This window comes from Leptodactylus fuscus, chromosome 9 (assembly GCF_031893055.1).
Source record: "Leptodactylus fuscus isolate aLepFus1 chromosome 9, aLepFus1.hap2, whole genome shotgun sequence".
Classification (NCBI taxonomy): Eukaryota; Metazoa; Chordata; class Amphibia; order Anura; family Leptodactylidae; genus Leptodactylus; species Leptodactylus fuscus.
Window position 1 is genome coordinate 90,225,770 of NC_134273.1, and position 26,260 is coordinate 90,252,029.

The 26,260-nt window shown below is 48.8% G+C and overlaps 2 protein-coding genes across 8 annotated transcripts in view; one reads left to right on the forward strand and one right to left on the reverse strand.

Annotated features, from left to right (window-relative positions):
• The window catches only part of LOC142218707 (caveolin-3-like), a 36,977-nt gene extending 22,897 nt beyond the window's left edge, over window positions 1-14,080 (forward strand). Inside the window, exons 1-2 of one of the 2 annotated variants that reach the window (XM_075287593.1) lie at window positions 12,184-12,270; window positions 13,625-14,080. In XM_075287593.1, the coding sequence (XP_075143694.1) occupies window positions 12,184-12,270; window positions 13,625-13,963 (426 nt within the window). In that variant the 3' untranslated portion in view covers window positions 13,964-14,080. Of the gene's footprint in view, window positions 1-12,183; window positions 12,271-13,624 lie in introns of those variants that run through there. The other variant, XR_012717471.1, reaches the window with a different exon arrangement.
• Window positions 14,081-22,861: 8,781 nt separating this feature from the next.
• Window positions 22,862-26,260, reverse strand: part of CACNA2D2 (calcium voltage-gated channel auxiliary subunit alpha2delta 2) — a 147,241-nt gene continuing 143,842 nt past the window's right edge. For all 6 annotated transcript variants that reach the window (XM_075287574.1, XM_075287573.1, XM_075287570.1 and 3 more), the window contains 2 exons: window positions 25,863-25,945; window positions 22,862-24,412 (listed from right to left, as the gene is read on the reverse strand). In XM_075287574.1, the coding sequence (XP_075143675.1) occupies window positions 24,290-24,412; window positions 25,863-25,945 (206 nt within the window). In that variant the 3' untranslated portion in view covers window positions 22,862-24,289. The remainder of the gene's footprint in view (window positions 24,413-25,862; window positions 25,946-26,260) is intronic.

The window sequence follows — 26,260 nt, forward strand, 5'->3', positions numbered from 1 at the left end:
TGAGCTGTATCTAATCCTATCCCGTGTGATACTGTATACTGAGCTGTATCTAATCCTATCCCGTGTGATACTGTATACTGAGCCGTGTATCTAATCCTATCCCGTGTGATACTGTATACTGAGCCGTGTATCTAATCCTATCCCGTGTGATACTGTATACTGAGCCGCTGTATCTAATCCTGTCCCGTGTGATACTGTATACTGAGCCGTGTATCTAATCCTATCCCGTGTGATACTGTATACTGAGCTGTATCTAATCCTATCCCGTGTGATACTGTATACTGAGCTGTATCTAATCCTATCCCGTGTGATACTGTATACTGAGCCGTGTATCTAATCCTATCCCGTGTGATACTGTATACTGAGCCGTGTATCTAATCCTATCCCGTGTGATACTGTATACTGAGCCGTGTATCTAATCCTATCCCGTGTGATACTGTATACTGAGCCGCTGTATCTAATCCTGTCCCGTGTGATACTGTATACTGAGCCGTGTATCTAATCCTATCCCGTGTGATACTGTATACTGAGCTGTATCTAATCCTATCCCGTGTGATACTGTATACTGAGCTGTATCTAATCCTATCCCGTGTGATACTGTATACTGAGCCGTGTATCTAATCCCATCCCGTGTGATACTGTATACTGAGCTGTATCTAATCCCATCCCGTGTGATACTGTATACTGAGCCGTGTATCTAATCCTATCCCGTGTGATACTGTATACTGAGCTGTATCTAATCCTATCCCGTGTGATACTGTATACTGAGCCGTGTATCTAATCCTATCCCGTGTGATACTGTATACTGAGCCGTGTATCTAATCCTATCCCGTGTGATACTGTATACTGAGCCGTGTATCTAATCCTATCCCGTGTGATACAGTCTGCTGAGCCATGTATCTAATCCCATCATGTGTGATACTGTATACTGAGCTGTATCTAATCCTATCCTGTGTGATACAGTCTGCTGAGCCGTGTATCTAATCCCATCATGTGTGATACTGTATACTGAGCTGTATCTAATCCTATCCCGTGTGATACTGTATACTGAGCTGTATCTAATCCTATCCCGTGTGATACTGTATACTGAGCTGTATCTAATCCTATCCCGTGTGATACTGTATACTGAGCCGTGTATCTAATCCTATCCCGTGTGATACTGTATACTGAGCTGTATCTAATCCTATCCCGTGTGATACTGTATACTGAGCCGTGTATCTAATCCTATCCCGTGTGATACTGTATACTGAGCCGTGTATCTAATCCTATCCCGTGTGATACTGTATACTGAGCCGTGTATCTAATCCTATCCCGTGTGATACTGTATACTGAGCCGTGTATCTAATCCTATCCCGTGTGATACTGTATACTGAGCCGTGTATCTAATCCTATCCCGTGTGATACTGTATACTGAGCCGTGTATCTAATCCTATCCCGTGTGATACTGTATACTGAGCCGTGTATCTAATCCTATCCCGTGTGATACTGTATACTGAGCCGTGTATCTAATCCTATCCCGTGTGATACAGTCTGCTGAGCCATGTATCTAATCCCATCATGTGTGATACTGTATACTGAGCTGTATCTAATCCCATCCTGTGTGATACAGTCTGCTGAGCCGTGTATCTAATCCCATCATGTGTGATACTGTATACTGAGCTGTATCTAATCCTATCCCGTGTGATACTGTATACTGAGCCGTGTATCTAATCCTATCCCGTGTGATACTGTATACTGAGCTGTATCTAATCCTATCCCGTGTGATACTGTATACTGAGCTGTATCTAATCCTATCCCGTGTGATACTGTATACTGAGCCGTGTATCTAATCCTATCCCGTGTGATACTGTATACTGAGCTGTATCTAATCCTATCCCGTGTGATACTGTATACTGAGCTGTATCTAATCCTATCCCGTGTGATACTGTATACTGAGCCGTGTATCTAATCCTATCCCGTGTGATACTGTATACTGAGCTGTATCTAATCCTATCCCGTGTGATACTGTATACTGAGCTGTATCTAATCCTATCCCGTGTGATACTGTATACTGAGCCGTGTATCTAATCCTATCCCGTGTGATACTGTATACTGAGCTGTATCTAATCCTATCCCGTGTGATACTGTATACTGAGCTGTATCTAATCCTATCCCGTGTGATACTGTATACTGAGCTGTATCTAATCCTCTCCCGTGTGATACTGTATACTGAGCCGTGTATCTAATCCTATCCCGTGTGATACTGTATACTGAGCTGTATCTAATCCTATCCCGTGTGATACTGTATACTGAGCCGTGTATCTAATCCTATCCCGTGTGATACTGTATACTGAGCTGTATCTAATCCTATCCCGTGTGATACTGTATACTGAGCTGTATCTAATCCTATCCCGTGTGATACTGTATACTGAGCCGTGTATCTAATCCCATCCCGTGTGATACTGTATACTGAGCTGTATCTAATCCCATCCCGTGTGATACTGTATACTGAGCCGTGTATCTAATCCCATCCCGTGTGATACTGTATACTGAGCTGTATCTAATCCTATCCCGTGTGATACTGTATACTGAGCTGTATCTAATCCTATCCCGTGTGATACTGTATACTGAGCTGTATCTAATCCTATCCCGTGTGATACTGTATACTGAGCCGTGTATCTAATCCTATCCCGTGTGATACTGTATACTGAGCCGTGTATCTAATCCTATCCCGTGTGATACTGTATACTGAGCCGTGTATCTAATCCTATCCCGTGTGATACTGTATACTGAGCTGTATCTAATCCTATCCCGTGTGATACTGTATACTGAGCCGTGTATCTAATCCTATCCCGTGTGATACTGTATACTGAGCCGTGTATCTAATCCTATCCCGTGTGATACTGTATACTGAGCCGTGTATCTAATCCTATCCCGTGTGATACTGTATACTGAGCCGTGTATCTAATCCTATCCCGTGTGATACTGTATACTGAGCCGTGTATCTAATCCTATCCCGTGTGATACTGTATACTGAGCCGTGTATCTAATCCTATCCCGTGTGATACTGTATACTGAGCTGTATCTAATCCTATCCCGTGTGATACTGTATACTGAGCTGTATCTAATCCCATCCCGTGTGATACTGTATACTGAGCCGTGTATCTAATCCCATCCCGTGTGATACTGTATACTGAGCCGTGTATCTAATCCTATCCCGTGTGATACTGTATACTGAGCCGTGTATCTAATCCCATCCCGTGTGATACTGTATACTGAGCCGTGTATCTAATCCTATCCCGTGTGATACTGTATACTGAGCTGTATCTAATCCTATCCCGTGTGATACTGTATACTGAGCCGTGTATCTAATCCTATCCCGTGTGATACTGTATACTGAGCCGTGTATCTAATCCTATCCCGTGTGATACTGTATACTGAGCCGTGTATCTAATCCTATCCCGTGTGATACTGTATACTGAGCCGCTGTATCTAATCCTGTCCCGTGTGATACTGTATACTGAGCCGTGTATCTAATCCTATCCCGTGTGATACTGTATACTGAGCTGTATCTAATCCTATCCCGTGTGATACTGTATACTGAGCTGTATCTAATCCTATCCCGTGTGATACTGTATACTGAGCCGTGTATCTAATCCCATCCCGTGTGATACTGTATACTGAGCTGTATCTAATCCCATCCCGTGTGATACTGTATACTGAGCCGTGTATCTAATCCTATCCCGTGTGATACTGTATACTGAGCTGTATCTAATCCTATCCCGTGTGATACTGTATACTGAGCCGTGTATCTAATCCTATCCCGTGTGATACTGTATACTGAGCCGTGTATCTAATCCTATCCCGTGTGATACTGTATACTGAGCCGTGTATCTAATCCTATCCCGTGTGATACAGTCTGCTGAGCCATGTATCTAATCCCATCATGTGTGATACTGTATACTGAGCTGTATCTAATCCCATCCTGTGTGATACAGTCTGCTGAGCCGTGTATCTAATCCCATCATGTGTGATACTGTATACTGAGCTGTTGCTAATCCTATCCCGTGTGATACTGTATACTGAGCCGTGTATCTAATCCTATCCCGTGTGATACTGTATACTGAGCTGTATCTAATCCTATCCCGTGTGATACTGTATACTGAGCTGTATCTAATCCTATCCCGTGTGATACTGTATACTGAGCCGTGTATCTAATCCTATCCCGTGTGATACTGTATACTGAGCTGTATCTAATCCTATCCCGTGTGATACTGTATACTGAGCCGTGTATCTAATCCTATCCCGTGTGATACTGTATACTGAGCCGTGTATCTAATCCTATCCCGTGTGATACTGTATACTGAGCCGTGTATCTAATCCTATCCCGTGTGATACTGTATACTGAGCCGTGTATCTAATCCTATCCCGTGTGATACTGTATACTGAGCCGTGTATCTAATCCTATCCCGTGTGATACTGTATACTGAGCCGTGTATCTAATCCTATCCCGTGTGATACTGTATACTGAGCCGTGTATCTAATCCTATCCCGTGTGATACTGTATACTGAGCCGTGTATCTAATCCTATCCCGTGTGATACAGTCTGCTGAGCCATGTATCTAATCCCATCATGTGTGATACTGTATACTGAGCTGTATCTAATCCTATCCTGTGTGATACAGTCTGCTGAGCCGTGTATCTAATCCCATCATGTGTGATACTGTATACTGAGCTGTATCTAATCCTATCCCGTGTGATACTGTATACTGAGCCGTGTATCTAATCCTATCCCGTGTGATACTGTATACTGAGCTGTATCTAATCCTATCCCGTGTGATACTGTATACTGAGCTGTATCTAATCCTATCCCGTGTGATACTGTATACTGAGCCGTGTATCTAATCCTATCCCGTGTGATACTGTATACTGAGCTGTATCTAATCCTATCCCGTGTGATACTGTATACTGAGCTGTATCTAATCCTATCCCGTGTGATACTGTATACTGAGCCGTGTATCTAATCCTATCCCGTGTGATACTGTATACTGAGCTGTATCTAATCCTATCCCGTGTGATACTGTATACTGAGCTGTATCTAATCCTATCCCGTGTGATACTGTATACTGAGCCGTGTATCTAATCCTATCCCGTGTGATACTGTATACTGAGCCGTGTATCTAATCCTATCCCGTGTGATACTGTATACTGAGCCGCTGTATCTAATCCTGTCCCGTGTGATACTGTATACTGAGCCGTGTATCTAATCCTATCCCGTGTGATACTGTATACTGAGCTGTATCTAATCCTATCCCGTGTGATACTGTATACTGAGCTGTATCTAATCCTATCCCGTGTGATACTGTATACTGAGCCGTGTATCTAATCCTATCCCGTGTGATACTGTATACTGAGCTGTATCTAATCCTATCCCGTGTGATACTGTATACTGAGCTGTATCTAATCCTATCCCGTGTGATACTGTATACTGAGCCGTGTATCTAATCCTATCCCGTGTGATACTGTATACTGAGCCGTGTATCTAATCCTATCCCGTGTGATACTGTATACTGAGCCGCTGTATCTAATCCTGTCCCGTGTGATACTGTATACTGAGCCGTGTATCTAATCCTATCCCGTGTGATACTGTATACTGAGCTGTATCTAATCCTATCCCGTGTGATACTGTATACTGAGCTGTATCTAATCCTATCCCGTGTGATACTGTATACTGAGCCGTGTATCTAATCCTATCCCGTGTGATACTGTATACTGAGCTGTATCTAATCCTATCCCGTGTGATACTGTATACTGAGCTGTATCTAATCCTATCCCGTGTGATACTGTATACTGAGCCGTGTATCTAATCCTATCCCGTGTGATACTGTATACTGAGCTGTATCTAATCCTATCCCGTGTGATACTGTATACTGAGCCGTGTATCTAATCCTATCCCGTGTGATACTGTATACTGAGCTGTATCTAATCCTATCCCGTGTGATACTGTATACTGAGCCGTGTATCTAATCCTATCCCGTGTGATACTGTATACTGAGCCGTGTATCTAATCCTATCCCGTGTGATACTGTATACTGAGCCGTGTATCTAATCCTATCCCGTGTGATACTGTATACTGAGCTGTATCTAATCCTATCCCGTGTGATACTGTATACTGAGCCGTGTATCTAATCCTATCCCGTGTGATACTGTATACTGAGCCGTGTATCTAATCCTATCCCGTGTGATACTGTATACTGAGCCGTGTATCTAATCCTATCCCGTGTGATACTGTATACTGAGCCGTGTATCTAATCCTATCCCGTGTGATACTGTATACTGAGCCGTGTATCTAATCCTATCCCGTGTGATACTGTATACTGAGCTGTATCTAATCCTATCCCGTGTGATACTGTATACTGAGCTGTATCTAATCCCATCCCGTGTGATACTGTATACTGAGCCGTGTATCTAATCCCATCCCGTGTGATACTGTATACTGAGCCGTGTATCTAATCCTATCCCGTGTGATACTGTATACTGAGCCGTGTATCTAATCCCATCCCGTGTGATACTGTATACTGAGCCGTGTATCTAATCCTATCCCGTGTGATACTGTATACTGAGCTGTATCTAATCCTATCCCGTGTGATACTGTATACTGAGCCGTGTATCTAATCCTATCCCGTGTGATACTGTATACTGAGCCGTGTATCTAATCCTATCCCGTGTGATACTGTATACTGAGCTGTATCTAATCCTATCCCGTGTGATACTGTATACTGAGCTGTATCTAATCCTATCCCGTGTGATACTGTATACTGAGCTGTATCTAATCCTCTCCCGTGTGATACTGTATACTGAGCCGTGTATCTAATCCTATCCCGTGTGATACTGTATACTGAGCTGTATCTAATCCTATCCCGTGTGATACTGTATACTGAGCTGTATCTAATCCTATCCTGTGTGATACTGTATACTGAGCTGTATCTAATCCTATCCCGTGTGATACTGTATACTGAGATGTGTATCTAATCCTATCCCGTGTGATACTGTATACTGAGCCGTGTATCTAATCCTATCCCGTGTGATACTGTATACTGAGATGTGTATCTAATCCTATCCTGTGTGATACTGTATACTGAGCCGTGTATCTAATCCTATCCTGTGTGATACTGTATACTGAGATGTGTATCTAATCCTATCCTGTGTGATACTGTATACTGAGCCGTGTATCTAATCCTATCCCGTGTGATACTGTATACTGAGCCGTGTATCTAATCCTATCCCGTGTGATACTGTATACTGAGCCGTGTATCTAATCCTATCCCGTGTGATACTGTATACTGAGCCGCTGTATCTAATCCTGTCCCGTGTGATACTGTATACTGAGCCGTGTATCTAATCCTATCCCGTGTGATACTGTATACTGAGCTGTATCTAATCCTATCCCGTGTGATACTGTATACTGAGCTGTATCTAATCCTATCCCGTGTGATACTGTATACTGAGCCGTGTATCTAATCCCATCCCGTGTGATACTGTATACTGAGCTGTATCTAATCCCATCCCGTGTGATACTGTATACTGAGCCGTGTATCTAATCCTATCCCGTGTGATACTGTATACTGAGCTGTATCTAATCCTATCCCGTGTGATACTGTATACTGAGCCGTGTATCTAATCCTATCCCGTGTGATACTGTATACTGAGCCGTGTATCTAATCCTATCCCGTGTGATACTGTATACTGAGCCGTGTATCTAATCCTATCCCGTGTGATACAGTCTGCTGAGCCATGTATCTAATCCCATCATGTGTGATACTGTATACTGAGCTGTATCTAATCCTATCCTGTGTGATACAGTCTGCTGAGCCGTGTATCTAATCCCATCATGTGTGATACTGTATACTGAGCTGTATCTAATCCTATCCCGTGTGATACTGTATACTGAGCCGTGTATCTAATCCTATCCCGTGTGATACTGTATACTGAGCCGTGTATCTAATCCTATCCCGTGTGATACAGTCTGCTGAGCCATGTATCTAATCCCATCATGTGTGATACTGTATACTGAGCTGTATCTAATCCTATCCTGTGTGATACAGTCTGCTGAGCCGTGTATCTAATCCCATCATGTGTGATACTGTATACTGAGCTGTATCTAATCCTATCCCGTGTGATACTGTATACTGAGCTGTATCTAATCCTATCCCGTGTGATACTGTATACTGAGCCGTGTATCTAATCCTATCCCGTGTGATACTGTATACTGAGCTGTATCTAATCCTATCCCGTGTGATACTGTATACTGAGCCGTGTATCTAATCCTATCCCGTGTGATACTGTATACTGAGCCGTGTATCTAATCCTATCCCGTGTGATACTGTATACTGAGCCGTGTATCTAATCCTATCCCGTGTGATACTGTATACTGAGCCGTGTATCTAATCCTATCCCGTGTGATACTGTATACTGAGCCGTGTATCTAATCCTATCCCGTGTGATACTGTATACTGAGCCGTGTATCTAATCCTATCCCGTGTGATACTGTATACTGAGCCGTGTATCTAATCCTATCCCGTGTGATACTGTATACTGAGCCGTGTATCTAATCCTATCCCGTGTGATACAGTCTGCTGAGCCATGTATCTAATCCCATCATGTGTGATACTGTATACTGAGCTGTATCTAATCCTATCCTGTGTGATACAGTCTGCTGAGCCGTGTATCTAATCCCATCATGTGTGATACTGTATACTGAGCTGTATCTAATCCTATCCCGTGTGATACTGTATACTGAGCCGTGTATCTAATCCTATCCCGTGTGATACTGTATACTGAGCTGTATCTAATCCTATCCCGTGTGATACTGTATACTGAGCTGTATCTAATCCTATCCCGTGTGATACTGTATACTGAGCCGTGTATCTAATCCTATCCCGTGTGATACTGTATACTGAGCTGTATCTAATCCTATCCCGTGTGATACTGTATACTGAGCTGTATCTAATCCTATCCCGTGTGATACTGTATACTGAGCCGTGTATCTAATCCTATCCCGTGTGATACTGTATACTGAGCTGTATCTAATCCTATCCCGTGTGATACTGTATACTGAGCTGTATCTAATCCTATCCCGTGTGATACTGTATACTGAGCCGTGTATCTAATCCTATCCCGTGTGATACTGTATACTGAGCCGTGTATCTAATCCTATCCCGTGTGATACTGTATACTGAGCCGCTGTATCTAATCCTGTCCCGTGTGATACTGTATACTGAGCCGTGTATCTAATCCTATCCCGTGTGATACTGTATACTGAGCTGTATCTAATCCTATCCCGTGTGATACTGTATACTGAGCTGTATCTAATCCTATCCCGTGTGATACTGTATACTGAGCCGTGTATCTAATCCTATCCCGTGTGATACTGTATACTGAGCTGTATCTAATCCTATCCCGTGTGATACTGTATACTGAGCTGTATCTAATCCTATCCCGTGTGATACTGTATACTGAGCCGTGTATCTAATCCTATCCCGTGTGATACTGTATACTGAGCCGTGTATCTAATCCTATCCCGTGTGATACTGTATACTGAGCCGCTGTATCTAATCCTGTCCCGTGTGATACTGTATACTGAGCCGTGTATCTAATCCTATCCCGTGTGATACTGTATACTGAGCTGTATCTAATCCTATCCCGTGTGATACTGTATACTGAGCTGTATCTAATCCTATCCCGTGTGATACTGTATACTGAGCCGTGTATCTAATCCTATCCCGTGTGATACTGTATACTGAGCTGTATCTAATCCTATCCCGTGTGATACTGTATACTGAGCTGTATCTAATCCTATCCCGTGTGATACTGTATACTGAGCCGTGTATCTAATCCTATCCCGTGTGATACTGTATACTGAGCTGTATCTAATCCCATCCCGTGTGATACTGTATACTGAGCCGTGTATCTAATCCCATCCCGTGTGATACTGTATACTGAGCTGTATCTAATCCTATCCCGTGTGATACTGTATACTGAGCTGTATCTAATCCTATCCCGTGTGATACTGTATACTGAGCTGTATCTAATCCTATCCCGTGTGATACTGTATACTGAGCCGTGTATCTAATCCTATCCCGTGTGATACTGTATACTGAGCCGTGTATCTAATCCTATCCCGTGTGATACTGTATACTGAGCCGTGTATCTAATCCTATCCCGTGTGATACTGTATACTGAGCTGTATCTAATCCTATCCCGTGTGATACTGTATACTGAGCCGTGTATCTAATCCTATCCCGTGTGATACTGTATACTGAGCCGTGTATCTAATCCTATCCCGTGTGATACTGTATACTGAGCCGTGTATCTAATCCTATCCCGTGTGATACTGTATACTGAGCCGTGTATCTAATCCTATCCCGTGTGATACTGTATACTGAGCCGTGTATCTAATCCTATCCCGTGTGATACTGTATACTGAGCTGTATCTAATCCTATCCCGTGTGATACTGTATACTGAGCTGTATCTAATCCCATCCCGTGTGATACTGTATACTGAGCCGTGTATCTAATCCCATCCCGTGTGATACTGTATACTGAGCCGTGTATCTAATCCTATCCCGTGTGATACTGTATACTGAGCCGTGTATCTAATCCCATCCCGTGTGATACTGTATACTGAGCCGTGTATCTAATCCTATCCCGTGTGATACTGTATACTGAGCTGTATCTAATCCTATCCCGTGTGATACTGTATACTGAGCCGTGTATCTAATCCTATCCCGTGTGATACTGTATACTGAGCCGTGTATCTAATCCTATCCCGTGTGATACTGTATACTGAGCCGTGTATCTAATCCTATCCCGTGTGATACTGTATACTGAGCTGTATCTAATCCTATCCCGTGTGATACTGTATACTGAGCTGTATCTAATCCTATCCCGTGTGATACTGTATACTGAGCTGTATCTAATCCTATCCCGTGTGATACTGTATACTGAGCTGTATCTAATCCTCTCCCGTGTGATACTGTATACTGAGCCGTGTATCTAATCCTATCCCGTGTGATACTGTATACTGAGATGTGTATCTAATCCTATCCCGTGTGATACTGTATACTGAGCTGTATCTAATCCTATCCCGTGTGATACTGTATACTGAGCTGTATCTAATCCTATCCCGTGTGATACTGTATACTGAGCTGTATCTAATCCTATCCTGTGTGATACTGTATACTGAGATGTGTATCTAATCCTATCCCGTGTGATACTGTATACTGAGCCGTGTATCTAATCCTATCCTGTGTGATACTGTATACTGAGATGTGTATCTAATCCTATCCTGTGTGATACTGTATACTGAGCCGTGTATCTAATCCTATCCTGTGTGATACTGTATACTGAGCTGTATCTAATCCTATCCTGTGTGATACTGTATACTGAGCTGTATCTAATCCTATCCCGTGTGATACTGTATACTGAGCTGTATCTAATCCTATCCCGTGTGATACTGTATACTGAGCTGTATCTAATCCTATCCCGTGTGATACTGTATACTGAGCTGTATCTAATCCTATCCCGTGTGATACTGTATACTGAGCTGTATCTAATCCCATCCCGTGTGATACTGTATACTGAGCTGTATCTAATCCCATCCCGTGTGATACTGTATACTGGGCCGTGTATCTAATCCCATCCCGTGTGATACTGTATACTGAGCCGTGTATCTAATCCTATCCCGTGTGATACTGTATACTGAGCCGTGTATCTAATCCTATCCCGTGTGATACTGTATACTGAGCTGTATCTAATCCTATCCCGTGTGATACTGTATACTGAGCCGTGTATCTAATCCTATCCTGTGTGATACTGTATACTGAACTGTGTAGTGTGTGTGTATACAGTATACAGAGCCCCCTCCCTATATATATATATACACTCTCCTCCTTGCTGTATATACATATTGCACATTCTCGGCTTTATCTCGGCCTTGACCTCCTGACCTTGCTCTATGACCTCTGACCCCATTGTCGGTGACTTTGCTGACAGTAGCCATGACGCCTGCGCTGCGGTGCGGGGTAACCATGGTGGGGCGGCGGCCGCTGTTTGATGTTCGGCCCCATGGAAACCTTCGCAGCTTTATAAGAAGAGACAGAGCCGAGCGCAGACAGAGATCCAGCCGAGCGCAGACAGGACGCCATGGCCGAGCCCAAGTCCCTCCCCAGCGAGCCCATGCCCCTCGACATGGAGAACCGCGACCCCAACAACATGAACGAGCATGTGCGGGTGAGTGCTGCGGGGGCGTTACAGTGTACCTGCGCTCAGAGGACACAGCAGACTGCGCCACAATTACAAGATCTCTGCTTGCTGTCACCTAATGACAACCTTGTATATCTCACAGCTGAGGCTTTGTTACATTGTATCCAGTCTCGCTCCTGTGCTGATAGTTTGTTACAATGTATCAGTTTGGGGCTGGGCTGTAGATACAGCAGTGGGCAGTTTAGATACGGGTTGGCATCTGCTGTCTGTTATCGCCCCTATAGAGGGCGGCAGTGGGCGTCGGACCTATCATAACCTACAAGACGACTCCTCACAGCCGAGGGTCCAGACCGATCCATTGTAACAAACTCTCAGCTGTGTAAACTAACGCCTCCCTATTCGCTGACAGTAAGCAGAGATCTTGGTATATGATGGAGTTTTATTTCCGGCTCCAATTTTTTAAGAGAACTTTCCCTCCATCCTTTCTCTTCCTTTAATCCCCCCCCGCTGATTCCGGCACAGTTGGACTCTTCTCTCTCGCCCCCGCCAGTGCTGAGCAATCAGTGCTGATCGTTTTGGTGCCTGATATGTTACCTAGACTCCCTATTGTCAAGCGTCTGACCTGACGGGACCTGCTCTCGTTTTTTGCACTTGAGAAAGGGCCCGTGTAAGGCTCGGAACGCGTGGTGCTATGCGCTGTATTTTTAACTACCCCATGTGATTGGTCGCTGGTTCACCATCTTCCTAAACATACCAGTGTGCGCGGTTCTCCCTCAACAGACCTTTGGTCCCCTTTTCCGCTTCAGTATTGTCAAGTGGGCGGTACCAGGAGCAGCTAGGGGGCGTGACTCAGAGCTCCAATCACCAATTTGTATTCTCCTACCTGACACTGGCCACTTCTGATTGGAGCACTTAGACACGCCCCCTTGCCTGCTCCTGCCACCACCCACTTGACAGTAGGGAGTCTAGTTAACATATCAGGCACCAAAACGATCAGCACTGATTGCTCAGCACTGGTGAGGGCGAGAGAGAAGATTCCAACTGTGCCGGGATCGGGGGGTGAAGGGTCGTTCGGGTGCTGTGGTGCATTGCAATCCTGTGTGACATGTCCAGTGTGCACAGTGTCAGGGAGCTGCTCGTGTCCTCCGATCAGGAGAGATGGGGGGACCCCTCAGGATTACATTGGGTGTACACTGGGGGGAGGGGGGACCCCTCAGGATTACATTGGGTGTACGCTGGGGGGAGGGGGGACCCCTCAGGATTACATTGGGTGTACACTGGGGGGAGGGGGGACCCCTCAGGATTACATTGGGTGTACGCTCGGGGGAGGGGGCTGATCGCCCTGTGAACCCTCCACTTACGGATCTTCTGCTTCCTGCAGGTTCTCTTTGAAGACGCCTTTGGGGAGCCTGAGGGTTCTCACAGTATCCCCGGGGTGTGGTCCATGTCCTATAAGACCTTCAGTGGGGTGAAGAGCTGCTGCTACATTGTGCTGTCGGTGCTGTGCGGCTGCCCGCTGGCCTTCTGCTGGGCCCTGGACTTCGCCTGTATCCAGTGCTGTCACGTTTGGTGCGTCGGGCCCTGCATGAAGATCTGGAACATGAACTTCTCCTGCCTGAAGATGTTCTGGAGCTCCTGCGTCCACTGCCTGTGCGACCCCTGTTATGAGGCCTGCGGCCTGTGCTTCAGCCTCATCCGGGTCCAGAACAAGAACGGATAGTCCCTGACCCCTCCCACCTGACTACTGACACTACACCCAGGAGTCAGCCCCGCCCCTATTTAACCACATGAGGCTCCCGGTCCGAGCTGCGGCTTCTGTAAATGACTTGTACATGAATAAAGAGAATTTCACACCAGAGCGATCTTATCTCCTGTGTCGCCACCAGTTATCCCCGGCCCGGGGTATCACAGTCACCTCCCCCGGCCCGGGGCATCACGGTCACCTCCCCCGGCCCGGGGCATCACGGTCACCTCCCCCGGCCCGGGGTATCACGGTCACCCCCTCAGGACTGCACGTGTCGGAGCAGCAGCTTGAGCTCCAGCGCTGCTTTACTTGTGATTGTGACTATAAACCACCATTTTGAAGGGGGCGGAGCGTTGTGGTCACCTGGTCACCCAGTTCCAGCCCTTACACTACAGTCCCCTCCCCCTCCTAGATATCACCCCTCAAACTGAGCCCCCGCCTAACACTGAGATAGGAACGGCCACATGACAGACCACAGACATGATGGAATAGGAGGCCCGACACTGTATATATAAATAAGTCGCTCTAGAAAAGAGGTTCTGCAGCAACTGAGTAACTGTAATATTATGCAGTGTATAGCCTCAGCTGCTGCAGGAACTCTTTATAAGGAGAAGTGGGAAGGAGGAATAGGAATGATCTTGCGCATTGCCGCAGCTGCTGCAGAACCTCATAGTACACAGAACAAGACATACCATTGATGTCATGTAGCACAAGAGCCTGGGAAAGCTGGGTGACTGTCAAATCGCTCTTGTACACAAGCAGATGTATCACTGCAGGCTGAGGATATTGGGGTGCAGAGGTCACTGCGGAGACCCTATACTACAGCAAGACGAGGCACCAGTATTACACATAGTACATGATAATGGGGCCCCGGGAGCCCCCTACTGGTGACACCTCTAGCTATACAGCCCAGCCTCCTACTGGTTATACCTCTAGATATGCAGCCCAGCCTCCTACTGGTTATACCTCTAGCAATACAGCCCAGCGTCCTACTGGCGACACCTCTAACTATACAGCCCAGTGTCCTACTGGTTACACCTCTAGCTATACAGCCCAGTGTCCTACTGGTTACACCTCTAGCTATACGGCCCAGCACCCTACTGGTGACACCTCTAGCTATACGGCCCAGCCTCCTACTGGTTATACCTCTAGCTATACAGCCCAGCCTCCTACTGGTTATACCTCTAGCAATACAGCCCAGCCTCCTACTGGTTACACCTCTAACTATACAGCCCAGTGTCCTACTGGTTATACCTCTAGCTATACAGCCCAGCCTCCTACTGGTTATACCTCTAGCAATACAGCCCAGCCTCCTACTGGTTATATCTCTAGCTATACAGCCCAGTGTCCTACTGGTTACACCTCTAGCTATACAGCCCAGCCTCCTACTGGTGACACCTCTAGCTATACAGCCCAGCACCTTACTGGTTATACCTCTAGCTATACAGCCCAGCCTCCTACTGGTGACACCTCTAGCTATACAGCCCAGCACCCTACTGGTTATACCTCTAGCTATACAACACAGCACGCTACTGGTTATACCTCTAACTATACAGCCCAGCCTCCTACTGGTGACACCTCTAGCTATACAGCACAGCACGCTACTGGTTATACCTCTATCTATACAGCCCACCATACTGGCGGCACCTCTAGCTATACAGCCCAGCACCCTACTGGTTACACCTCTAACTATACAGCCCAGCATCCTACTAGTTACACCTCTACCTATACAGCCCAGCCTCCTACTGGTTATACCTCTAGCTATACGGCACAGCACGCTACTGGTGATACCTCTAGCTATACAGCCCAGCATCCTACTGGTTACACCTCTACCTATACAGCCCAGCGTCCTCCTGGTGACACCTCTAGCTATACAGCCCAGCGTCCTCCTGGTGACACCTCTAGCTATACAGCCCAGCCTCCTACTGGTTACACCTCTAACTATACAGCCCAGCATCCTACTGGTTACACCTCTACCTATACAGCCCAGCGTCCTCCTGGTGACATCTCTAGCTATACAGCCCAGCGTCCTCCTGGTGACACCTCTAGCTATACAGCCCAGCCTCCTACTGGTTACACCTCTAACTATACAGCCCAGCATCCTACTGGTTACACCTCTACCTATACAGCCCAGCCTCCTACTGGTTATACCTCTAGCTATACGGCACAGCACGCTACTGGTGATATCTCTAGCTATACAGCCCAGCATCCTACTGGTTACACCTCTACCTATACAGCCCAGCCTCCTACTGGTTATACCTCTAGCTATACGGCACAGCACGCTACTGGTGACACCTCTAGCTATACAGCCCAGCCTCCTACTGGTTATACCTCTAGCTATACAACACAGCACGCTACTGGTGATACCTCTAGCTATACAGCCCAGCCTCCTACTGGTTATACCTCTAGCTATGCAGCCCAGCCTCCTACTGGTTATACCTCTAACTATACAGCCCAGCCTCCTACTGGTGACACCTCTAGCTATACAGCACAGCACGCTACTGGTTATACCTCTATCTATACAGCCCACCATACTGGCAGCACCTCTAGCTATACAGCCCAGCACCCTACTGGTGACACCTCTACCTATACAGCCCAGCCTCCTACTGGTTATACCTCTAGCTATACGGCACAGCACGCTACTGGTGACACCTCTAGCTATACAGCCCAGCCTCCTCCTGGTTATACCTCTAGCTATACATCCCAGCATCCTCCTGGTGACACCTCTAGCTATACAGCCCAGCCTCCTACTGGTTACACCTCTAGCTATACAGCCCAGCGTCCTCCTGGTGACACCTCTAGCTATACAGCCCAGCGTCCTCCTGGTGACACCTCTAGCTATACAGCCCAGCCTCCTACTGGTGACACCTCTAGCTATACAGCCCAGCGTCCTCCTGGTGACACCTCTAGCTATACAGCCCAGCCTCCTACTGGTTACACCTCTAACTATACAGCCCAGCATCCTACTGGTTACACCTCTAACTATACAGCCCAGCCTCCTACTGGTGACACCTCTAGCTATACAGCCCAGCCTCCTACTGGTTATACCTCTAGCTATACAACACAGCACGCTACTGGTGATACCTCTAGCTATACAGCCCAGCCTCCTACTGGTTATACCTCTAGCTATGCAGCCCAGCCTCCTACTGGTTATACCTCTATCTATACAGCCCACCATACTGGCGGCACCTCTAGCTATACAGCCCAGCACCCTACTGGTTACACCTCTAACTATACAGCCCAGCCTCCTACTGGTTATACCTCTAGCTATACGGCACAGCACGCTACTGGTGACACCTCTAGCTATACAGCCCAGCCTCCTCATGGTTATACCTCTAGCTATACAGCCCAGCCTCCTACTGGTTACACCTCTAGCTATACAGCCCAGCGTCCTCCTGGTGACACCTCTAGCTATACAGCCCAGCGTCCTCCTGGTGACACCTCTAGCTATACAGCCCAGCCTCCTACTGGTGACACCTCTAGCTATACAGCCCAGCGTCCTCCTGGTGACACCTCTAGCTATACAGCCCAGCCTCCTACTGGTTACACCTCTAACTATACAGCCCAGCATCCTACTGGTTACACCTCTACCTATACAGCCCAGCCTCCTACTGGTTATACCTCTAGCTATACGGCACAGCACGCTACTGGTGATACCTCTAGCTATACAGCCCAGCATCCTACTGGTTACACCTCTACCTATACAGCCCAGCCTCCTACTGGTTATACCTCTAGCTATACGGCACAGCACGCTACTGGTGACACCTCTAGCTATACAGCCCAGCCTCCTCCTGGTTATACCTCTAGCTATACAGCCCAGCGTCCTCCTGGTGACACCTCTAGCTATACAGCCCAGCCTCCTACTGGTTACACCTCTAGCTATACAGCCCAGCGTCCTCCTGGTGACACCTCTAGCTATACAGCCCAGCGTCCTCCTGGTGACACCTCTAGCTATACAGCCCAGCCTCCTACTGGTTATACCTCTAGCTATACAGCACAGCACGCTACTGGTGACACCTCTAACTATACAGCCCAGCACCCTACTGGTTATACCTCTAGCTATGCAGCCCAGCCTCCTACTGGTTATACCTCTAACTATACAGCCCAGCCTCCTACTGGTGACACCTCTAGCTATACAGCCCAGCCTCCTACTGGTGACACCTCTAGCTATACAGCCCAGCGTCCTCCTGGTGACACCTCTAGCTATACAGCCCAGCCTCCTACTGGTTATACCTCTAGCTATACAGCACAGCACGCTACTGGTGACACCTCTAACTATACAGCCCAGCCTCCTACTGGTTATACCTCTAGCTATACAGCCCAGCGTCCTCCTGGTGACACCTCTAGCTATACAGCCCAGCCTCCTACTGGTTACACCTCTAACTATACAGCCCAGCCTCCTACTGGTGACACCTCTAACTATACAGCCCAGCCTCCTACTGGTGACACCTCTAGCTATACAGCCCAGCACCCTACTGGTTATACCTCTAGCTATACAGCCCAGCGTCCTCCTGGTGACACCTCTAGCTATACAGCCCAGCGTCCTACTGGTTACACCTCTAGCTATACAGCCCAGTGTCCTCCTGGTGACACCTCTAGCTATACAGCCCAGCCTCCTACTGGTGACACCTCTAGCTATACAGCCCAGCGTCCTCCTGGTGACACCTCTAGCTATACAGCCCAGCCTCCTACTGGTTACACCTCTAACTATACAGCCCAGCATCCTACTGGTTACACCTCTAACTATACAGCCCAGCATCCTACTGGTTACACCTCTACCTATACAGCCCAGCCTCCTACTGGTTATACCTCTAGCTATACGGCACAGCACGCTACTGGTGATACCTCTAGCTATACAGCCCAGCCTCCTACTGGTGACACCTCTAGCTATACAGCCCAGCGTCCTCCTGGTGACACCTCTAGCTATACAGCCCAGCCTCCTACTGGTTACACCTCTATCTATACAGCCCACCATACTGGCGGCACCTCTAGCTATACAGCCCAGCACCCTACTGGTTATACCTCTAGCTATACAGCCCAGCGTCCTCCTGGTGACACCTCTAGCTATACAGCCCAGCACCCTACTGGTGACACCTCTAACTATACAGCCCAGCCTCCTACTGGTGACACCTCTAGCTATACAGCCCAGCGTCCTCCTGGTGACACCTCTAGCTATACAGCCCAGTGTCCTACTGGTTACACCTCTAGCTATACAGCCCAGCGTCCTACTGGTTACACCTCTAGCTATACAGCCCAGCCTCCTACTGGTTATACCTCTAGCTATACAGCCCACCATACTGGTTATACCTCTAGCTATACAGCCCAGCCTCCTACTGGTTATACCTCTAGCTATGCAGCCCAGCCTCCTACTGGTTATACCTCTAACTATACAGCCCAGCCTCCTACTGGTGACACCTCTAGCTATACAGCACAGCACGCTACTGGTTATACCTCTATCTATACAGCCCACCATACTGGCGGCACCTCTAGCTATACAGCCCAGCACCCTACTGGTTACACCTCTAACTATACAGCCCAGCCTCCTACTGGTTATACCTCTAGCTATACGGCACAGCACGCTACTGGTGACACCTCTAGCTATACAGCCCAGCCTCCTCCTGGTTATACCTCTAGCTATACAGCCCAGCGTCCTCCTGGTGACACCTCTAGCTATACAGCCCAGCCTCCTACTGGTTACACCTCTAGCTATACAGCCCAGCGTCCTCCTGGTGACACCTCTAGCTATACAGCCCAGCGTCCTCCTGGTGACACCTCTAGCTATACAGCCCAGCCTCCTACTGGTGACACCTCTAGCTATACAGCCCAGCGTCCTCCTGGTGACACCTCTAGCTATACAGCCCAGCCTCCTACTGGTTACACCTCTAACTATACAGCCCAGCATCCTACTGGTTACACCTCTACCTATACAGCCCAGCCTCCTACTGGTTATACCTCTAGCTATACGGCACAGCACGCTACTGGTGATACCTCTAGCTATACAGCCCAGCATCCTACTGGTTACACCTCTACCTATACAGCCCAGCCTCCTACTGGTTATACCTCTAGCTATACGGCACAGCACGCTACTGGTGACACCTCTAGCTATACAGCCCAGCCTCCTCCTGGTTATACCTCTAGCTATACAGCCCAGAGTCCTCCTGGTGACACCTCTAGCTATACAGCCCAGCCTCCTACTGGTTACACCTCTAGCTATACAGCCCAGCGTCCTCCTGGTGACACCTCTAGCTATACAGCCCAGCGTCCTCCTGGTGACACCTCTAGCTATACAGCCCAGCCTCCTACTGGTTATACCTCTAGCTATACAGCACAGCACGCTACTGGTGACACCTCTAACTATACAGCCCAGCACCCTACTGGTTATACCTCTAGCTATGCAGCCCAGCCTCCTACTGGTTATACCTCTAACTATACAGCCCAGCCTCCTACTGGTGACACCTCTAGCTATACAGCCCAGCCTCCTACTGGTGACACCTCTAGCTATACAGCCCAGCGTCCTCCTGGTGACACCTCTAGCTATACAGCCCAGCCTCCTACTGGTTATACCTCTAGCTATACAGCACAGCACGCTACTGGTGACACCTCTAACTATACAGCCCAGCCTCCTACTGGTTATACCTCTAGCTATACAGCCCAGCGTCCTCCTGGTGACACCTCTAGCTATACAGCCCAGCCTCCTACTGGTTACACCTCTAGCTATACAGCCCAGCGTCCTCCTGGTGACACCTCTAGCTATACAGCCCAGCGTCCTCCTGGTGACACCTCTAGCTATACAGCCCAGCCTCCTACTGGTTACACCTCTATCTATACAGCCCACCATACTGGCGGCACCTCTAGCTATACAGCCCAGCACCCTACTGGTTATACCTCTAGCTATACAGCCCAGCGTCCTCCTGGTGACACCTCTAGCTATACAGCCCAGCGTCCTACTGGTTACACGTCTAGCTATACAGCCCAGCGTCCTACTGGTTACACCTCTAGCTATACAGCCCAGCGTCCTACTGGTTACACCTCTAGCTATACAGCCCAGCCTCCTACTGGTTACACCTCTAGCTATACAGCCCAGCCTCCTACTGGTTACACCTCTAGCTATACAGCCCAGCCTCCTACTGGTTATACCTCTAGCTATACAGCACAGCACGCTACTGGTGACACCTCTAACTATACAGCCCAGCCTCCTACTGGTTACACCTCTAACTATACAGCCCAGCACCCTACTGGTGACACCTCTAACTATACAGCCCAGCCTCCTACTGGTGACACCTCTAGCTATACAGCCCAGCGTCCTACTGGTTACACCTCTAGCTATACAGCCCAGCCTCCTACTGGTTACACCTCTATCTATACAGCCCACCATACTGGCGGCACCTCTAGCTAGGACAGACCCCTGGGGTCACCACCTATTCTCAAACTGCTCAGCATTAGTAAGAGGACTTCTTGCCTGTGCCCCCATGGTAACACTTCCTGGCTCTGTACTTGATAACAATCAGTCCATTCTATGAGGCCACTGGTGTCCGGGACAGGAGGTGTTGTCATAGTTCGGGGTGGGCGTCGGCAGTGGAATGACGGAGGAGGCGGAGCTGAAGTGAAAATATGCACATTATTTATTAACTGAGTCTTTGTAATAAACCATTTGAAAATATTTTACAGGTCACGCACGAGTCGTACAAACTTTCTGTCACTTGTGGAACTTTTTTTTGTTTTTTTTTCTGTACAAATAAATAAATAAACTTTGCTCCAGTCACCGATAAAAGCCACTAACGGATGAGGAGAAGTCGATGACCGGGCGCCGCGCACGCCGTATATATAGTATTTATAGATATTTATACCTATTTATAGCTCTCTCGCCCTGCAATGGAGGATGGGAGCGGAGAGGCGAGCGAGCGAGCGGACGGACGCCTGGCGCACACACATCAGCCACCCCCAAAACAAGGTCCAAACACACAGCAAAGCTACAAGCAAAGAAAAGGACTCCCCCCCCATCCCCCGGCGGTGGCGTCTCTTCGCAGAGCGGGGGGTTCAGGTAAAAATGTCGCCACCTCCCCTCCCCCCAGAGCGCAGGGGTGGACAACAAGCAAGATGGCGGCATGAATGAGACATGGATGAGGATGGGAACAAAAGGAGCAAAGTCCTGGCATTGGGTCATGTTACCCCTCCCCCCTGTTCCTGGGATGGCGGCATCACTCAGCTTTCCTGGACTCCTGAACAGATGAAATGCCATTTGGGTGCCTGGGAAAGCTCGGTGACCGCTGTCCCAGATACAGGGGTGGCCATTGTGTAATACTGCGGGGAGGTTCAGCGCCTCGTTCTCTTAATACAGGATCCACGGATCGGCTCGCACGAAAACGATTACTTGAACTAATGGGCGGAGCAGGAGTAAGCCCCTCCTACTTATTGTGCTATGACTGGGTATTGGCCGGACCTGCACCTGGTTCCGTGTGCGGTTTTTCGGGCGGTCGCAGGTCCCCTGTGCTTGTGAGATGATTGTGCTCTGTCCAGGAGTTATCACACCTGCACTTAAAGGGACGGGGGTCCCTTAAAGAGACAGTAACCTGTGAGGGTGAAATCGGCTTCACCTTCGGCATGGCACTGGTGTGTCGGGGACGGGCGGTGACAGTGACGTCGTCACAAACCTGATTCTTTGGTGCAATATTGTAGGATGGGGACAGTAGTCTGAGGGGCGGGGGGGGGGGGGGGGGGGCGCAGGAGCAGGGGGCGCAGGGAGGAGAGCGCAGGAGCAGGGGGCGCAGGGAGGAGAGCGCAGGAGCAGGGGGCGCAGGGAGGAGAACGCAGGAGCAGGGGGCGCAGGGAGGAGAGCGCAGGAGCAGGGGGCGCAGGGAGGAGAGCGCAGGAGCAGGGAGGAGAACGCAGGAGCAGGGGGCGCAGGGAGGAGAGCGCAGGAGCAGGGGGCGCAGGGAGGAGAGCGCAGGAGCAGGGGGCGCAGGGAGGAGAGCGCAGGAGCAGGGGGCGCAGGGAGGAGAGCGCAGGTGCAGGGGGCGCAGGGAGGAGAGCGCAGGAGCAGGGGGCGCAGGGAGGAGAGCGCAGGAGCAGGGGGCGCAGGGAGGAGAGCGCAGGAGCAGGGGGCGCAGGGAGGAGAGCGCAGGAGCAGGGGGCGCAGGGAGGAGAGCGCAGGAGCAGGGGGCGCAGGGAGGAGAGCGCAGGAGCAGGGGGCGCAGGGAGGAGAGCGCAGGAGCAGGGGGCGCAGGGAGGAGAGCGCAGGAGCAGGGGGCGCAGGGAGGAGAGCGCAGGAGCAGGGGGCGCAGGGAGGAGAGTGCAGGAGCAGGGGGCGCAGGGAGGAGAGCGCAGCTTTGGCACTTAATGCTGCAGAACCGCAGGATCCCGGCGGCTGCGGAACTGCAGGAAGGAGCAAGAAGGCAAAATCCTGCGCGAGACGCTGCCGGGAGTCCGACAAGAGTCAGTGGTCAGGATTCGGAGAAGGTCACATTATCCCCCCCTCCCCCCCCAGTATGAGAAGAACTCCGACTCCTTTGTGTATGACAATGATATGAAAGGATGAGGAGAACTGTGACATCACCAATAAGGACAGCCGTGATGTCATCGACGTGGATGGATAGAATCTCATCACCACAGGTACAGATGACATCATCACTAAGGATAGCCAGAACATGGGTAGATGTGACATCACCTCCAAGTATAGCTGTGATGTCATCAGCATGGATAGATATGACATCATCATTAGGGATAGCAATAACCTCATCATCAAGGGCAGCTGTGATGTCACGACCAGGGTTAACTGTGACATCATTGCCATATATAGATATGACATCATCATTATGCTTCTATAACATCACCGAGGAGAACTATGACATCATCACCCTGAGCATATATGATATCATCACTATGGGCAGCTATAACATCATCATCAAGGGAAGATATGACATCATCAGCCTTGATAGACATGACATCATCCCCTGGGTAGATATGACATCATCACTACGAGCTCCAGCTCATGAGAGAAATGGACGAGGACGTCGGAGAGGCCGCAACGTAGAAGACAGAAAACCATGGAGACGGATGAACAGGAAACAGGAAGTCCTCGGCCATGGCTCCTCCCACTCGCAGTGCCGCTACTAGGTCATGTGCCGTCCTGGTTGCCATGGTCTCCTTGTTGTCGCCGTAAAATCATCCAAATCAAGTGGTGGTTGTCGTGGTAACTCAGCCCAACGCGCAAGAGAGGCGCTCGCCTGTTTGTCATGGTAACCACGTCACTAAACAAGAAGTGGCCTCAGGAAGGAGGGAGGAAGCGGCGGCGGCGGCGGCGGCCTAGAGGCCCCGAGTCACGGAGGAAGAGGAGCAGCCACCCAGCACAAGCAGCAGCTGAAGGAACACCAAGAGGAGCCAAGACGGCCGAAACATGGAGCCCCGGCCGCAGTCCGACGTGTCCTCCTGCAAGACACAAGGCAAAGCACGCTGACATGGGACTGCCGGAGACATCTACTACATGACATAGGACTGCCGGTGACATCTACTGCATTACATGGGACTGCCGGAGACATCTACTACATTACATGGGACTGCCGGTGACATCTACTACATGACATAGGACTGCCGGTGACATCTACTACATTACATGGGACTGCCGGTGACATCTACTACATTACATGGGACTGCCGGTGACATCTACTACATGACATGGGACTGCCGGTGACATTACTACATTACATAGGACTGCCGGAGACATCTACTACATGACATGGGACTGCCGGAGACATCTACTACATTACATGGGACTGCCGGTGACATCTACTACATTACATGGGACTGCCGGTGACATCTACTACATTACATGGGACTGCCAGTGACACCTACTACATTACACGGGACTGCCGGTGACATCTACTACATGACATAGGACTGCCGGTGACATCTACTACATGACATAGGACTGCCGGTGACATCTACTACATTACATGGGACTGCCGGTGACATCTACTACATGACATAGGACTGCCAGTGACACCTACTACATTACACAGGACTGCCGGTGACATCTACTACATTACATGAGACTGCCGGTGACATCTACTACATGACATAGGACTGTCAGAGACATCTACTGCATTACATGGGACTGCCGGTGACATCTACTACATGACATAGGACTGCCGGTGACATCTACTACATTACATGGGACTGCCGGTGACATCTAGTACATGACATGGGACTGCCGGTGACATCTACTACATGACATGGGACTGCCGGTGACATCTACTACATGACATAGGACTGCCGGTGACATCTACTACATTACATGGGACTGCCGGTGACATCTAGTACATTACATGGGACTGCCGGTGACATCTAGTACATGACATGGGACTGCCGGTGACATCTACTACATTACATGGGACTGCCGGTGACATCTACTACATGCCATAGGACTGCCGGTGACATCTACTACATTACATGGGACTGCCGGTGACATCTAGTACATTACATGGGACTGCCGGTGACATCTAGTACATTACATGGGACTGCCGGTGACATCTAGTACATGACATGGGACTGCCGGTGACATCTACTACATTACATGGGACTGCCGGTGACATCTACTACATGCCATAGGACTGCCGGTGACATCTACTACATTACATAGGACTGCCGGTGACATCTACTACATTACATAGGACTGCCGGTGACATCTACTACATGACATGGGACTGTCGGTGACATCTACTACATGACATGGGACTGTCGGTGACATCTACTACATGACATGGGACTGCCGGTGACATCTAGTACACTATCTGTGGTGTTACATAGGACTGCAGCCTCAGATACTGATGTCACACACTCAGCTCTGCTACATCACCTGGGATATAGAATAGACAGTTACCATTGAGTTGTAGTCGAAGCAGACATGAGGACCTTTACGATATCGGGGCATCTGCACCAACTCACATTGTTCCGGACCCTCAGCTGTGAACAGGAGTTAAAGTGCGACAACACAGAATTGATGACTGTACTACACGCCAGAGAAGCCACAACTTGCTTCCCCTTCATTTGTGTTCCCAGGAAAGCTGGGTGATTGTTAGAGAGAACCCCTCAACCCCTCACCCCTGTTAGTCTCTGTCAAGGGGGTGGGGTCAGGCAGGGGGTGTGACTAAGCGCTAACAGTAGCTGCATCTGATTGGAGCCCTGGATCACACCCCCTGTCTGACCCCGCCCACCTGACCATACAGAACTTAGATCGCACATCAGCACTTATAGCTCAGGTGGGTGCGGGGAGCAGTG